Genomic DNA, 17215 nt, shown 5'->3' on the forward strand with positions numbered 1-17215 from the left:
ACGTTATGTAACTCAACTTGTCCTTAAGCACAATTGTATTCATGAAACACAACCCACTCTACCACACATATCAGTACCTTAATGTGTGTTAAAATAAAATTAAATTTTTTTAAATCACCCTATCATTAGTTTTAATTGAATATTTAGTTTCTGAAAATTGTACTGTATATTTTTCCTATTGTCCAATAAATGCAAAATTTATTTGAACTCAACCCAATTTTTAGGGGATGTGAAACATACTACAATGACTTATATTAAAATCATCTTGGCCCAAATCTAAGATGTGCAGAGCTACTTTATGTACATGAACATCTACTGCAACAAAATTTTACTAAATTGAGAAAATTTAAATTAATCTTTATCAATAAGCAGGTATCAAACTTTCGTAAATGAATTTCCAAGTTCATAAAAAAAGAAAACACATTTCTCTAAAAAAATTTATTAAATAAGACAGCATCCAATATCAATGAGAAAATTCACTGACAAGATGTGGAATTCAGTTAATACACAAGATTTTCATGTAAAGAAAAAAAAATTGAACTTATTTACAAATGGCCGCAAATACTGATTTTTAATAAGCAAATTTTGAAACTGAAAATAAGTTACCACATGGAGAAAATGAAAACTTGGTGATATGTTGAAAGATGAAAGCATACACATCAACTGTGTGTGTTAAAAATAAAATTATACCGTCAGAAAAAAAGAAAAAAGAAAGAAATGATACTTAATTTTTTTTCTGAAATAATACATCTGTGTGTTATCTAAATGATTTTTACAAGTGAAATTAATAAATTACAAACCATAATAAAAATTTATAAAGAAATTAAAAAAATTAAGTACAAACTAATAAAAATACTCAACTTGAAAGAAAAGTTAAAAATGATAATCTTTTTCTAATAACTCTTGTTTGCTGTTGAGATAAACAACACACAGACATGTTCTTTAAAAAGAATTTAGTTAAGCAAAATGTACAAAACAAAATCATTTAATATTCACACACAGTTTAAAAATCTGTATGCCTAGATGACCTATACAAGGTTACCAAACTTGCTGCCACTTCACACGAAGATCTTGTGCGATGAGTTCCCTATTAAGATAAATATAAAACATTTATTAGAGAAGTGCAAAGGGTAAAACAATCTTGCCCTTAAATATTTAAACAAAATGAAAATATAATAAATTGAAACAAAACCCCTCTTTATAAAGTTTTACAAATATAGAGAATGATTTGTTTAGCAATATATTGCATGCAGCAAATAGATAATACATATTTAAAAAATCCTGCAAATATATGCAAATAAAGAAGCCACAACAAATTGGTGTCTTCTGTTAATATAGACATTTAACAAAAACAAAAAATATGAAAGACACGCAAGAGACTAAAAGTAAATAACAGAAGTAAAATAGGAATGTTAAAAGTCCATTTCAGGAAATCTTCTTGGACTTTTTTTAATTAATAGATCTAAGTAGTATCACAGAAAGATACGTTTTTACAGGCAATAATTTGCATCTTGACCTAGGGCTCCTCTTTGAGCCATCAATGTTTTAGGTGCTGCTGCTGCAAAGCTTCCGCGACCTCTACAGCTATAGGAATTTTGATCCTTAAAAGCAGCATTACTCTCATGGTTTTTTGACCAATGCTCATTCCACTTGGGATTTTCTTCATTTGAATTTTGAAATCGAGCAGCTCTTAACCCACCATGATGGCCTCCAAATTTTGACGGACCATTTCTGTGGTTATAACCTTCATGAGCAATGCCTTTGGCTGCATAATTCTGAGCATGACCTTCAGCATACTGGTGAAACTGATTTCTGACACCATGGTGTCCTCCAAATTTTGAACCTCTTCGCAGGTTAGAACTTTCATAAGTTGTGTCATAATTCTGACCATGAACTTTATCATACTGATGAGATCTTTGGTATTTAAAGTTTTGATTCCCCCCTAAATTAACAGAGCCATTGTGACTATTGTTACCTTTGAACCCTGAATTTCCGCTATATTTGCTGTCATTGTTTCTTGAAAAATTGCCACGGTTATTTTCAAATCTGTTTCCACCTCCACGGTTTCCTCTTCCGTAGGAGTTGCCACGCCTATTGTCATCATATCTTCCAAAACTGCGGCCACCCCATTTTCGACCTAATTAAGAAAAAGACAATATGTAACAAACATTAACAGAAAATGAAATAAAAATTAAACTTTATAAACACTTTAATCCAACTTGTAAAGATTCCAAATTTTTATCTATGACAACATGTTGGAACATACAAGTAAAAAAATAATATAAAAACTGTATTATAGTTGTAATATTAAAGTTTGTGATTATTCTTAAAGGTCTAGCAAGTAGATGCAGTAATATATTAATTATTTCAAAGAGTTAACTTATCCTCATAATAGTATGAAATACTAATTGTGCAGTAAAATTTTAGTCTTTTTACACACACTCGCATGCATAAGAAATTTTAACCGATTGTTTAGACAAAATATATCCAATAATATGGTTAATTTTATTACTAATATTGAGATTAAGGTATAAACTGCCAATTCCTCAGCAGAAAAAATATTTCATTCGTCAACCTTTTCCTAAGATAATTTTTCTACACAATAATTCACAATTCAAGAATAAGAAAAATTAAATACTTGCCTCGTCCACCATTAAACGACTTGGACATTTCAACAAGATCTATCAACTTTGGATTAACAGTCTGATTAGCTTCAGTTAACACATCCACAAGATCTTTTGCCTGCTTCATGTTTCCAAAAGTGAAAAATGTATATGCAGTTCCAGTATTATTAGATCTTGCAGTGCGGCCAATTCGATGAATGTAATCCTCAGAACAGTTGGGGAAATCGACATTTATGACAAATTTAACATCGTCAACATCTATACAAGAAAAATGCATTAGCAAATTTTTTAAAAAAAATCAGTTACAGAAAGAAATACAGTAAACTAAACTGCTGTTTGAATTGTAATTTTAATGATTATTAATAAATTAAAATTTTAACTAGAGGAAAATACTTCAAAATATTATGCAACAAATAATTATATTCATTAATACAAATGAAAATTTACAAACTGAAAAAGTCCCAATATGTTTATAAAATTCAATAATTTAAAAAAAAATTAGATTAAATTTATGCTTTATAAATTAATAAAATTTATAGCTTGGGTCACTTAAAAAAAATCTGAGTATTTCATTCTAGCTCCCAAGTCATTAATTTCAGATAAAATGACGAGGTGCCAGCTCAAAACAAAATTTTAAGATAACATAACAATCAAAAAGGGTGTCTTTTGGATATTTAAAGAAATGAGACTTGTATCAATTTTGTATTAAATATTAACATTAAAATAATGTAATTGCACAGTATATGCAATGTCCCGAAAATGAATTTATAACTGAAACATAAAATGGCAAAAGGAAAAGCTCGACTTTAGAAGTATTAGCTACATTGGTTATTTTAGAATGGAATTAAGATAAGCCTTAACTGTAAACATACAAGCTAGAGGAATATGTGTAGCTTAAGATCACGAATAGAATAAAGGTTTATTAAAAAAAGCTGAAATTTATGGGTAAAATAAGACTTGTGGCAGGTAAAGTAAATTAAAATCATACACCCTTTATTAATCAAATGTAATTTACTCGAGACTGAGTAACTTACACAAGACTGACTCTGCTTCTTAGGATATTACTGTATGCACATAAAACATTTATATTTAAATTAAAATATAGAAACAGAAAATTAGACATCAGATGAAAGTTTATTTTGTAAAAAAAGAACAAAACAGAGAAAGTCAAAAATTTTAATTTCCTCTTTCAATATACAAAAGACACCCCTTTTCCATAATACAAAAAAAGAAAAAGGTAGTACAACCTGTTTAGTGCCGAAATTGGAATCCTTCCACCAACGCCTCTAGAAATAGCCAAGATCCTTACATGTAATGCAGAGGAGGGATTTACACACCTCTGCTTACGTTCAAGAACCTTGCCTCTTGACTAGAAACTGGAGATGATGGATTAGCAGCATTAATTGCTCAACCAAATATCACATGTTTCAAGTTTTAAGAAAATTTGCAATAAATTTATGTTATGGAATTCTGACAAAAATTATTCTTTTGCACAGAATTTTCTTTAAACATTAGGTAAATGAAAAACAAAAGAAAAAAGTTAAAATATTTTAGGAGTAATGTAATAAATATATGAGCACCCACTAATTTGTTTTCAGAATCAACAAGAACAGTGGTAATGCCATTCATTTTTTAAAAGTCTGTCCTCAACTTTGAAAACAGATGCTCACAATTTCTCCTTTTTAAAATAAATGAACTTATTGTTCCAAAAAATAAACAAATACCATTAAAAACATTTACAATAGGTTGAGCATACTGCTTTACAGGGTAAATAGTTCCAATAATCATGAAATAATGAATTTCATTAGAATTATTTCATTGTAGAACTATTTTCCAATTCTCACTAAATCACTCAAGATGCAAATTAAAATTTTTTGCCTTATAGGCCGAAATCAAATTGTTCCATTTCACTAATATTTCTTAAATATGCATTCTGCATAAAAGGAAGTAAAATATTCATTTTAAGTATTACCAGAACATGCTAGGTAAATAAATATTAGAAAGGTATCAAATTTAAAATTGTACCTAATCCTCGAGCTGCAACATCAGTTGCAATCAAAATGGGGGATTTTCCATTTCGAAATTCTGAAAAAGAGAAATTCAAGTTAGATTTCTATTAGTTGGATATAGAATAATTGTTTAAACAATTATGATTATTTCACAATAAAAACTGTAAATTATTTTAATATCTTCAAAAAATAAAATGTTACATGTTTCTCCCTTTCCTTTCTATTAATTCTACATTCAACAATTTTGCAGATAAAAAGAAGTATGCTTGAAAAAGTATAACACCTAATTTCAACATGTAATTTTCAAGAAAATTAAATTACCAATTAATATATAGAAACTGAAATGTCGATCTATTTAAATATTAAAATTTATCTTTTCATTATAATCATTGTATTATAAAAATTATACTCAACCAAGGAAAAAGTAATGCTAATGCAATTTTCAAATCATTTAAATAATTAAAAAATAACTTTTAATTAAAGCACAATACTAAAGCTTCTTATATATAAGTTTTCAGAAATTACTAATGATTAACATGAAAATCCGGCTTAGAACTATTATAAAAGTTTATGCCAAGATTTGTTTTTTATAAATATCAAATTATAGGTTAATTAAAGTATACCTCTTAATACCCAATCTCTCTCTTGTTGCGATTTATTTCCATGTATACACATAGCAGGAAATCTGCAAAGAAAAATTAATTAGTCTTGATTTAATTATCTCAAATCTCAAGAAGTTTTAACTATCAATTGTAATAAAACTAATATTTAAGCTATTAAACATAATAAAAATAAAATTATATTCACCCTTGTCTCCTCAAACAACGAGTAAGTTCATCAACTCGCTTTTTTGTTTCAGCAAATACAATAGTCTAAAAAAAAAAAAAAGGAAAAAATATTTTCAGAAAAAGAAATAATATTTTAAACGGTTACAAATCTCAATTTAATGGAGTTTCTGGTTGAAATATTTGATTTTAAAAAATAATGATTAATAATGTGAAGATTAATTATTCCTAAAAATAAAATGTGTTATGAATATTTACTTTGTCACAATATTTACTTTTATTTATATTGTGACAATATTTATTTACTTTGTTATATCAGACAATACAGAGGCTAAAAACGAGGGGAGGGGGAAAAAGATAAATGTCTATTTTTGAGAAATATGGCAATGTAGAAAATAATTCTAGTATTGATGAAAAATGTACACGACTTTTCAATAAACAGCCCATTTAAAAAAAAATATGGGGGGGGGGGGGAGAGAAACCTACACAAGCATTTGAAAATAGGCGATATGAAACCAAATGATTTTTTAAAGTTTCAGCACAAGGTAATTAAAACTAAATATTTAAATCACCCACCAAGATTTACTTTCCTGTTTCAGTTATATTTAGGAATGTTTGTTTGTTTTTCATTTCTAGATTTTAATTATAAAATTCAATCTAATTAAAAATGCTAGTAATGATACCTATAATCATTAAAACCAAGCCAAATTACAAGGGGAAGGAATCGGGAGAACTCACATTTATCTCCTAAAAGGCATTTTTTTTAATGTTTTCTACAATATTATTTTTATATATGTTTAAATTCAATTAAAAATATTCTTGAAATGCAATGCTTATTTAAAGTATGAGTGTCACCTTTTTTTTTAATAGATCAGAATAATAGATCTCTAAATCAGAAATTATGATTTCTGAATGATACACTTATGGGGGGGGATATTAAAGTTGCCTCTTAATAGCAATTGTATTACTATTTGTCAGATATTTAATAATTCATTAATACTCAAAAATATAAAGGTCTTATATTTCTAGATGTAACAAAAAAAATTAAGATTGATCAGAGATTATCCTATATCAGTACTAGGAATATGGATGCATAAATTACACATTTTTATAGCCATATTCAAATCATGAGCCCAAAAATAAAACAAGATTTCCACTATAATATATATCTTTAAAAAAATAATAAAATAAATAATTCGTACCTTATTTTCTTTCTCGTTCATTATTTCTTGTATAAGTTGATTTAACCTAAATTAGAAAATGTTATATCAATACAACTAGCCTAATTTATAACAAAATTTCAGAATTCAATTGCTAAACCATAAGCAAGAGAAATTACTTATTATCCTTTTCTCCTTCTTCAACTACATCAACAATTTGCATAATGTTATGATTAGCTGATAACTGAAGAGTCCCGATGTTAACTTGAATGTAATCCTCAAGAAAATCCTCAGCAAGTCTTTGTACTTCTTTAGGCCAGGTTGCACTAAACATGACAGTTTGCCGATCAGGCTGAAAAATGTTTATTAATCCAATGTTATTACCAATTTAAAAAAATTCACATAAACAATTCAAAAAGTATAAGAATGTTTTCATTATAAATTAATTTTTTTTTTAATTTTAGCTTTTAAAACCATATTTATATTTAACTCAAAATATTTTCTTGAACAGTTCAAGAAAAATAACGTATTTCAATTATCAGCCTTAAGTATCAAGCATTAAAGATTACTCTTAATACTTACTCTAATCTGTTCAATTATTTTTCTTATTTGAGGTTCAAAACCCATGTCTAGCATTCTGTCAGCTTCATCCAAAACCAAAAATGTACATCTGCGCAAGGATATTTTTTTACACTCAATAAAATCGATCAACCGACCTGGTGTTGCAATACAAATCTGGGCACCTATTAAAAGAATTTACAGTAAATAAATGACAGTTCCATATATTAGATGAAACACCATGTAATGAATTATTAAAAGAGTACCTCTTTCAACATCTCTCAGCTGTGGTCCTTTGGGAGCACCTCCAAATACACAACAATTGCGCACATTGCTATATCTACCAAAAAGATCACATACATCTTTTATTTGTTGAGCTAGTTCACGCGTTGGAGCTAATACAAGGACCTAAAAAGGAATCAAAACATTTAATGAACATTAACTTAAAATATTTTTCACATGCTATGGAAAACACTATTATGGTCAGGAATTATCATTTAAGGATTGCAACAGTATGCAAGACAAGTTCTAACCAAGATTGAAAACCTAATGTCTAAAACAAGAATTCATATTCCATTTATTATTTAGGGCATATTTTTTGATGTCTTAGCAAATAGAGAGAAGCTGGGGAACTGCTTAAAATCTTTTAATTAAATAAAAGATAAAAACTAACTTTTAAAATGTGAATATTTACATATAGAAGATTAAGAAGTATCACTATACTACTGTCATGGTCTTGTTAAATGCTTTCATACTCTTTGTCAATTTAATATCTAATGCAATCTGTATGTTTCAGAACGTGCTTTTAATTTTAAAAAAGTGAAACTAACTCAATAATTAAAACAAAACTATATTGCACATCAAAAAGCAAATTAATATTTGATGAGACATACCATTCATTTTCATTAAGTATAAATGAGATATATTGCCTTTAAAACAAAAATTACCAGTTTTAAAAGTGAGCCAAATTGAACTAGCTCACTATAAAAAGACATCAGAACTACTGCAAGACAATATTGTTACCAAAACTTCACTTTTTTAAAAAACAAAATAAATTATATTAAGTTTTGAACGATACTTACAATAGGTCCATCGCCTCTGTACACGGGTTCTTGATTACAAATATGCACAATTCCAGGTAGCATGTACTAAAATATATAAAGAAATTAAATCTACAATTCTTTTTCTGGAAGATAAAAAGGCATATACATATGGGAAAATGTAAAACTTACAGCTAGAGTTTTTCCAGATCCTGTTTTAGCAATGCCAACAACATCTCGTCCACTTAAAGCAATAGGCCAGACTTGACTCTGAATAGGTGTAGGTTTTTCGAAATTTTGTTGCATTAGTGAATGGTTGATATAATCTAAAATAAAAATTCAGAAAGTAATTGTTATTAAAACATTTAACAATAATTAGAACTATTCTGCATAATTATATTAATATTACAGTCAAAAGAAATAGAAGAATTACTGAGACAACCAGTCATTATTTGTTGATATATTATGATTCATAATTTGTTACAATGTACAAATTGATAAGCCATCGATAAATCAATTTTAAAATAAAAATAAGATTTCTTATAAAGAATCAATCTCCATCCCCTTAGCACTAAGTTCAGATTTTCACCAGTTACTTAGTTTGTCCATCATTTTAATTATGTAATTGTTTATTAAAATACAAGCCTATAATAAATTCAGAATTTCTATTTTTTTAACTAAATTTTATTTGCAATTGTTCCAATATCTTGATAACTGATTTTAAATAACAAAGTTATCACATATTTTATCGACTTTTTCTTTCCCAATTCTATTTGCTACACAAAAAATGCTACAATTAAATTTTATTTGCTACACAAAAGCCAAGGTATTATGAACAGTCAATCTAGTCTTGTTTGTTTTACAAGGGGAGGGCAGGGGGTTGAAATCTCAGATCGGTATGAGATTTAGTATAACGTAAAATGTTCATTCATGAAAATATTAAAACCCAATGGCCAGTCTATTCTGAGAAAATGGTCCTCAAACTTTTGGTAACCAGATGGTCCCAATGGTGTGGTTGTCTAGGTAACCGTCTCGTATACGGAAGGTCAAGGTTTTTTTCCTTTAAATATATAAATTCTGGAAAAATAAAATTTCTTGTCCAAAATAAATAATTATCGAAATACATAATAAAATTAAAAAAATATAGAAATACAGATGCATTTTTAAAAAAATAAAATTATATTTAAATTGAATTGATTTACAGATAGTTTTGATTAATATGCTACTTATTTTTATGCAAGGATAAATGTTTATTATTTTAATACTTAAATTTATAATTTAATGTTTAAAGGAAAAAATTAAAAATGCAACATTAATGGCTACAGATAATTTAACTTGCATCATTTTCAAATTCTTCGATTTTAATCCGAAAAAAGCTAAAAACGGGTATAGCAAAAAAGAAAACAGTCATTCCAACTTTGAAAAATCGTTTTATGTACAATAAAACGTAAAATAAACAGCAGGAAATGTTTAACTAATGCTTAATATTTTAGTATATGACTCAAAACTAACCTAAAATGCATTTTGTTAATGAAAACAGAAAAGTGCTTTGTATTTACGAGAGGCATCAAGGATACACAGAAAAATTAATACATATATACTGTTTTAATACTGTAATGTATTATGTAATTACAAAAGCATAACTGAAAAACTGCACCTTTTTGAAAAAATCAGTCAAAAAAAAAAGAAAAAGATAAAAACTTTGCGCGGATAATCGGGAGTCTACTGTAATTCAATTCTTCAATCAGTTGTACACCATATATTGTCATCACCAATTTTTAATAAGATAAGGTACATGTCCAACTTTCTGATGAAAGAGAAATATTTTTAAATGTAAATGAAGTTTGTTTTCCCATAGATCTCTTAAAGAAACTATTCTCTAGTGGACAATCATCATTTATCAGTTGTGTATGATGTCTAAATGTATTTCGTTCCCATTGTTTTTACTATAGTTACCATTCTGGTTCTCATATAAAGCGAAAATAAATTTTTATAAGATATTCTATTTCTAAAAAAAAATTTTACGAAGTGAATATAATTGATAATTATCACCATTTATATTATATTTATTATTACTTTATAAATATTAAATTTCAATTTAAGTATTAAAATAATAAGCATTTATCCTTGCATAAAAATAAGTAGCATATTAATCAAAACTATCTGTAAATCGTTAAGTCAATTTAAATAATTTTTTTAAATGCATCTGTATTTATATATATATATATTTTTAATTTTATTATTATGTATTTTGATAATTATTACTTTTGGATAAAAAATTAAAACATATTAATCAAAAGTATTTGTAAACTTTTAATTGAATAATTATTAAGAAAAAAATTCCCAGCCAAGTTTGAACTTTGACCTTCTGTATATGAGACAGTTACCTATACAACCATGCCATTGGGATCATATGGCCGGGAGTCAAGTTATCAGCATATAAGCTTTACCAAAAGTCTGAGGACCATTTTCTCGGAATTGACTGGCCATTTCATTTTAATATTTTCATAAATGAACATTCTAAATGTATACTATCATTATATTAAACCTTATCCAGAATTCAACCATATGCCCTCTCCTTGTTAGTAGTTTTTGTTTTTATTTCTAAGGCCAAAACTTCCCTGCATTTATATTAGCAAATTACTCTATTTAGCTTATGTGGTCCATGTTAGATATGATTTTTTTAAAAATTAAATCCTTTATTTTCTTTTTAAAAAATTATTTTAAGTTCTTAAATATAAGCATTTAAGAACATAATAGTAACTAACTATTAAATTCTTTAAAATATTCAGAACTTCATAGTTACTATTGTTTTTTTTAATATTAATTGCCATGAGCACTATCTAATTACTAAACATGTTCTTGATAACTAATTACACGACACTATATTGTTGATACAAATATAGAAAATAATTGTCACACATTCTATTGCTTGCATTTGCAGTGATATATACAACATTGTCTGTATTGTTCAACACTTACTGAATAAAATTCAATCAAAATTATGTACTAGTATAAGAAAAATGGATACCTGGAAAATTTCCTTCATAAAAGTCACGAATGGGTCTGGGTATATCTCTGCCTCGCACAATCATTTCATGATTGTTTCTGAATTCATCAATCTGAGCCTATAATTAACATTTGGTTTATAATTACAGATTATAAATCTTTATATTGATTTTTAAGAGGTAATAAAAAGTATTAATATTCTATACTTAAAATCCAAAACATTTTTAGTTCTAATATTTTTATCAATTGAATCGGTTCATTTATTATTACCAGAAAATATTAAGACAAACTTATTAGAAAAGTAAGCTAAATTCAGTGGCACAACAGCCCATGTGGGCCAAGACCTACATCTGCTGGGACCCTGGGGTTAAGGCATATGTTCCCTGTAGTCAGCCCAATGCGGAGCCCCCAGCGTTAAGTTCCCAAGCATGCTTAGACCTCAGTTTATCAATCCATTGAAGGAATGAAAGGCTGAGTCGCCCTTGCCAGCCTATGTATTTTTTTTTTCTTTGTACAAGAATAAATATAATTGATTTGAAAACAAATTGATAAAATAGATGTTTTCAGAAGAGCTGGAGAAGTAAAAATCAAAAAATGACTTTACAAAATTAAGTAATATAATACAGCCAAAAAATTACAATGAAAAAAAAAATGCCATCAATTTCCCATTAACAATTTAATTCATCAGTACACACAGGAGGTCTTTTTGACTCAATTTTCTTCTACTTCTAAATAATAGGACTTCAAAATGTACAGCTTTTACTTCCTATACCTTCACATGTTCATACCTGTGTGCATTAATTTTTCAAATTCTTATAATGTTATGGCTATGATAACATTTGAAAACGGACAGCATATCTTTTCAAAAGTGTTGGTACTTATAGTATAAATGACAATAGCTCAGATTTATCAGACACGGATGAAATTTTGAAAAGTGATCACAATACAGAATCTGAATATATACACATTTAAGCTCCTTTTTCAATATATATAAAATATTTTTTATTCTTTCAATATTTTTTAATCTTTTTATAAATTTTATACAAATGGAATGGAGAAAAGAAATGATTACAGAAAAATTATGGGGGGGGGGGGGAAGCACACCAAGTTTAATTTTAGGTCATCTTATTAAAAGTTGTAAATGTTCTTTTTAAAACAAATAAAAGAGGTATTCATATACTTAGTCCCCATTTTATTTTTTATAAAATAGTCAATAAAATGAGAAGTAAAAGACAATTTTGAGTCAAAATGACAATGTGCTAATGTTAAAAAACACCTGCATTTGCTGAAGAGTTAAAACTGAGAAATAAACATGAATGATTCTAAACGAATCTATCAAGCAATGACAAGAGAAATATATTGTCCTAGAATAATGAAAAAAATATCTACAAGTCACATTTACTTTTGTCCAATAGCAAATACAAGGAGAGTTAGACGAAAGAAAGCTAATTCAATAATTTACATAAAGCTTTATTGTATAATTATAATTATTCAGTTATGTCATGTTTATTCTGTTAAAATAATTCTTATTTATGTCCGAAGATTATATTTTTCAGAAAACATGAATATAGTTTCATGGAGTTAATATTTAATGTTCCGACCATACCGATTCAAACCTTACATAACAGATATGAACAAAACAGCAAGTAGAGTTAGATATAATTTTAAACTATAAAGTTCTGAAGAAATAAATAGAACACAAAAGAATTGCTTACATCACTTTGACTTGCAATATTATGATGTTCTGCATAGAAATTCTTTTCAATTGGTTCCATGCTTTCCAAATCATATTCTGCTTTGCGTAAATTCTGTCCAGGTTGCTTACCTTTCATACTAGAATAGTTGTTACCACCACGGTTACCGAATCCATTATGATTTCTGAATTCACTGCAGAAAGTAAAATCTAATAAGTAAAGACAACTCAATAGCAAAGTAATTATAAATTAACAAGTTATTTTTAAAATATAATTTTTTCTCGAACATAAAATTAAAATATACTGCAATTACTAAGAATTTGTTCGTAAAAATATTAAAACTTGTTGGATCATTAGACAGGGTATAGTTTTGTAATTTGTGTTATATATTTAAAGTTAAATGAGGAGCATACTGTCTTTATGATTTAATACTTACACTAGAATACCATTGGAACTATATAGTCAATATAATCCCTGAAGTAAAAATTTTTACATAATGGGATAGATAAAACAATATAGTTGTTTTGCTTCCAAGATAAATAGATTGTTTTTTTAATCATAAATACCACGACCAATTTAACAATCTTCTAACATGTTATTAGGAAATGATAATAGACAGTAATAAAAAAAATTATATCGATACATCATACTAAATACAAAACAAAAAATGAAAGTCATCTAACCAATATATCAAATAAACTTCAATTTAATACAATTTTATTCAATTCAAATGCACATTGCCGAAATTAGTAAATGCCATGTTGGCGTTTCAAAATGAACGGGTCTATCGATTTAAATGTTTTGAATATGAAATTGTCGAATTATAATTCCATTACAAATTAGAGAAAATATTCTGCACACCTATTTCAAATTTTTTTAACATTAAAAAATGTGTGCTTTCGCAGACTTCCAAGAATCGGAGATATATCTCATTAGGCTTAGCCAAATGCTTTCATTATCAAAGTTATTTGGCACACGCTCCAAATACCAAAACTAGATATGAAATATGTACTAATACAGCAAGAAATATCAAAATCAATAGCAAATCTCTTTATAAGATATCAAAACTTTACACGTGATCATGTTGAAAACAGCTCAAATGCAAGGAACATAGTATTTACCAATTTAAAAAAATCTAGTAAACAGAAACACATTTCTTGAAAAAGTACGACATTAAAAAAACTGCTTACCAACTATTCAACAGAAATCAAGAAATAATTGAGAATGAAAAAAAAAAAAAAAAAAAAAATTACACGCGGAAGCCATTACATACTAGACATTGGCACGAACAGGTTATTGAACATATTCATCATTTAAACAGAAATACAAATTATATTCAACAGTTCATCAAATGGAATATTTAACAAAAACAATAATAATAAACCTATTAAATGCATGAAATACGCAAAATAATAATAAAAAGATACAAATCATTTTCGCATATCCGCAAACATAAGCCTAATGAGTTTTTGTTAACATATTTCAAAAATGAAACAAATTTAACTATACGTGAAAAAATACTTACTTTCCACGATTAAATGAACGTCCTCGATTCATGGTTGATTTTCCTTGTAGAAAACTTATGTATTTTAATTTAAAAAGTTGTTAACATTTATATTAAACTCAGACAAAATTATGGACGTGTCGGATGGAATACGTCCAAGTTGAAAAGGAACGACCGTGCACCGGCTACGTCACAAAGTAGAATTACGTCACTGCGATATAATTTCAAGTTAGGTTGAGTAGTTTTCAAAATTAATATTAAAGCAACATATAATTGCAAATTTAAAATTAAAAAATAATCTTCATGAAATATAGCATTAAGAGCAATCACAGGTATCCCATTATCTTCCCAATGAAAGTATGATTTCAATACAGAATTAACCTGTGATTATAAAAACAAGCTCTATTCAATAGCTCTATTTGTAATCACAGGTTAATTCCTGGCTATCAAAAGCATGCATTAGGGATGACGAATATTTTACGAGCGGTTATTTCGTAACCAATATCAAAAAATCACAGATACCAGTGATCAATACTTTTCGAAAAGGTATGTGATTCAAATCCTTGATACAATACGACCTTACTGGTGTTATTTCGATTATAGGTCTTGGATCACGATAGAAAAAACAATCGATACGATCTGTCCAATGGAAGCTCTCGAACAAGAGTTCAATCATGCAGAGGGAAAGGCCCTTACCCACTGATTCACTTTCCAGGAACAGACCGCCCTTTGTTTCAATTGCACCATACGTTTGGTGCAGCATATTCAAAAATTGGTTTTTGCACCAATAAACCCCACATTCACTCACTCACTCCAGGAATAGACCTTCCACAAGCAGTTGTGGCGGGCGGCGGGACCTATTTATTACAAGCTGAGAGCTTTCTAATTCACAAAGAGTCAGATCCGAGCTCTCCCTATGCCATCGCATGATAACGACTATCGCTGGAAGCTATATAAGTGGCTCGTTTCATTGTACGAAAATAAGTTTTCTTTCGCGCTCAAATTTTCACAGCAAAATAATTATTCTGTGGAAAAACTCTATCTTAAAAAAGAGGATAAATATCTTTCATTTAAATAGGCAATTACTAAACACATGTGGTGACTTGATTATGTTTTTTTACACCATTCTTTCTGATATTTACAGTTTTATTTTGTTTTTGGCTTCTTGCATCTTAAAAGCTTTAATTTTAAATAAAAAAAATTGTAATCAGAATAATTTTATTTTATTGTTCATCAAATTTTAAATGCATAATTTTTTAAGAATCTCTTTTGAAAACCGTTGGTGGATATATTTGATTCACTAATCTTGATTGTGATTATTGTAGATTTAAATTCAATTTTTCCTAAAATATAACTTAGTTGACTTTATGTAAAAAAAGGGCTAAAATGCAAGAACCCTGGAGACTTCACGATTTTATGCAAAAAAAAAAGCAAATTAATAAAGCATTTTTAAAAAATACGTTTATATGTAGGGAGGACGAATATTTTCAGAGCGGTTATTACGTAACCAATATCAAAAAGTCACAAATACAAGTGATCAATACTTTTAAAAGAGGGGTGTGATTCAAATCCTTCATACGATCTTACTTATGATATTTCGATTACAAGTTTTGGATCACGATAGAAACTAATAATCGATACGATATCACTGAAATTTGCCGGAGCGGTGACGATACGATCTGTCCAATGGAAGCTCTCGAAAGAAATCTGTGATTGGATTGAAAAGTGAACGGACCGGTTATTGGAATTATCGTATCGTATCATTGAATTGCATATCACTGAAATTTATTGGAGCGGTGATTTCACCGGAAAGTGCGAGGCTTCACTGGAAAGTGCGAAGTCACCGCTCCACTTTACGGGAGTGACCGATATTCGTATTTGATGATGCATTATTCAATACAGATCATTTTTAATTGCTCGTGACATGATTGACTTTGATTACATGTACTCTGTTCACTGCTGGCGCCATCTATTGGTAGAATATAGGACTAAAGTAAACATTTTAAAGAAATAAAATATATATTTAACTCATCTTTTCCAGAAAATGGTTTACTCTAATAAATAAATTAAATAAATAGTTTTGAGAAAAAAAATAAAATTTAAGAAAAAAGCTGAAACAGACAAATTAATTCAATCACACGTTAATTACATTAGTAAATTAAGTATTAATTACAATTAATACATTTTATATTTAACATTAAGTAATAATTTTTAATTAATAATATGATTGAAATAACAGATATTTGGAACGCTTATTTAAAAATAACAATAGCAATATTATTTGTTCTTCAAAAAATCGTGGATTATACATCTCTGTTTATATGACATTTGGATGGCCACTTATTAATGATATTATTAAATTTGTTGCTTATTGCATAATGCCATTGCATTTTTCTAGAATTTCTGATTGAATGCTTTCTCAAATATTTTCAAATACTTTAAATCACACCAGAAAGATGACTTAAATCAAATATCTACATTTAAAACTGGAAATGCGCAGACACAAGAAAGCAGAAATGAAGGTTTATTGCCAAATTTTACGCAAAAAATGCACATTCTATTTAAAATTATCAAGTGGACTAAAATACAAAAAGATAAATGGTACCGGAGACACAGTCATCATTTTTTTTCATTTCAATAATTTGCTTTAAAATATAAAATAAATTCATTACTATTTTGTTTTCATAATGTTCCTCTCTCAATACTAACTCTATCATTCCACCAGAACTCCATCGGAGAGCTAGTCCATCTCGATTTTAATAGATTTTGCGCATGTGCGCGAACTTGACTCTTAAAATTCCGATAAAATATAGAAATATTTTAAATTTATAA

The 17215-nt window shown here is 27.8% G+C and overlaps 1 protein-coding gene across 1 annotated transcript; it reads right to left on the minus strand.

The window, feature by feature from the left end:
* Window positions 1-936: 936 nt before the first annotated feature.
* LOC129987931 (probable ATP-dependent RNA helicase DDX17) lies at window positions 937-14563 on the minus strand. Its single transcript, XM_056095936.1, has 15 exons — window positions 14405-14563; window positions 12901-13072; window positions 11208-11304; window positions 8369-8502; window positions 8219-8284; window positions 7403-7544; window positions 7161-7321; window positions 6758-6930; window positions 6621-6666; window positions 5441-5505; window positions 5257-5318; window positions 4650-4709; window positions 2643-2882; window positions 1976-2137; window positions 937-1087 (listed from the first exon to the last, which is right to left on the minus strand). The coding sequence occupies exons 1-15, from the start codon at window positions 14434-14436 to the stop codon at window positions 1059-1061; spliced, it is 1641 nt and encodes a 546-aa protein (XP_055951911.1). The 5' UTR covers window positions 14437-14563; the 3' UTR covers window positions 937-1058.
* Window positions 14564-17215: the final 2652 nt, after the last annotated feature.

Source organism: Argiope bruennichi, chromosome 10 (assembly GCF_947563725.1).
Source record: "Argiope bruennichi chromosome 10, qqArgBrue1.1, whole genome shotgun sequence".
NCBI lineage: Eukaryota > Metazoa > Arthropoda > Arachnida > Araneae > Araneidae > Argiope > Argiope bruennichi.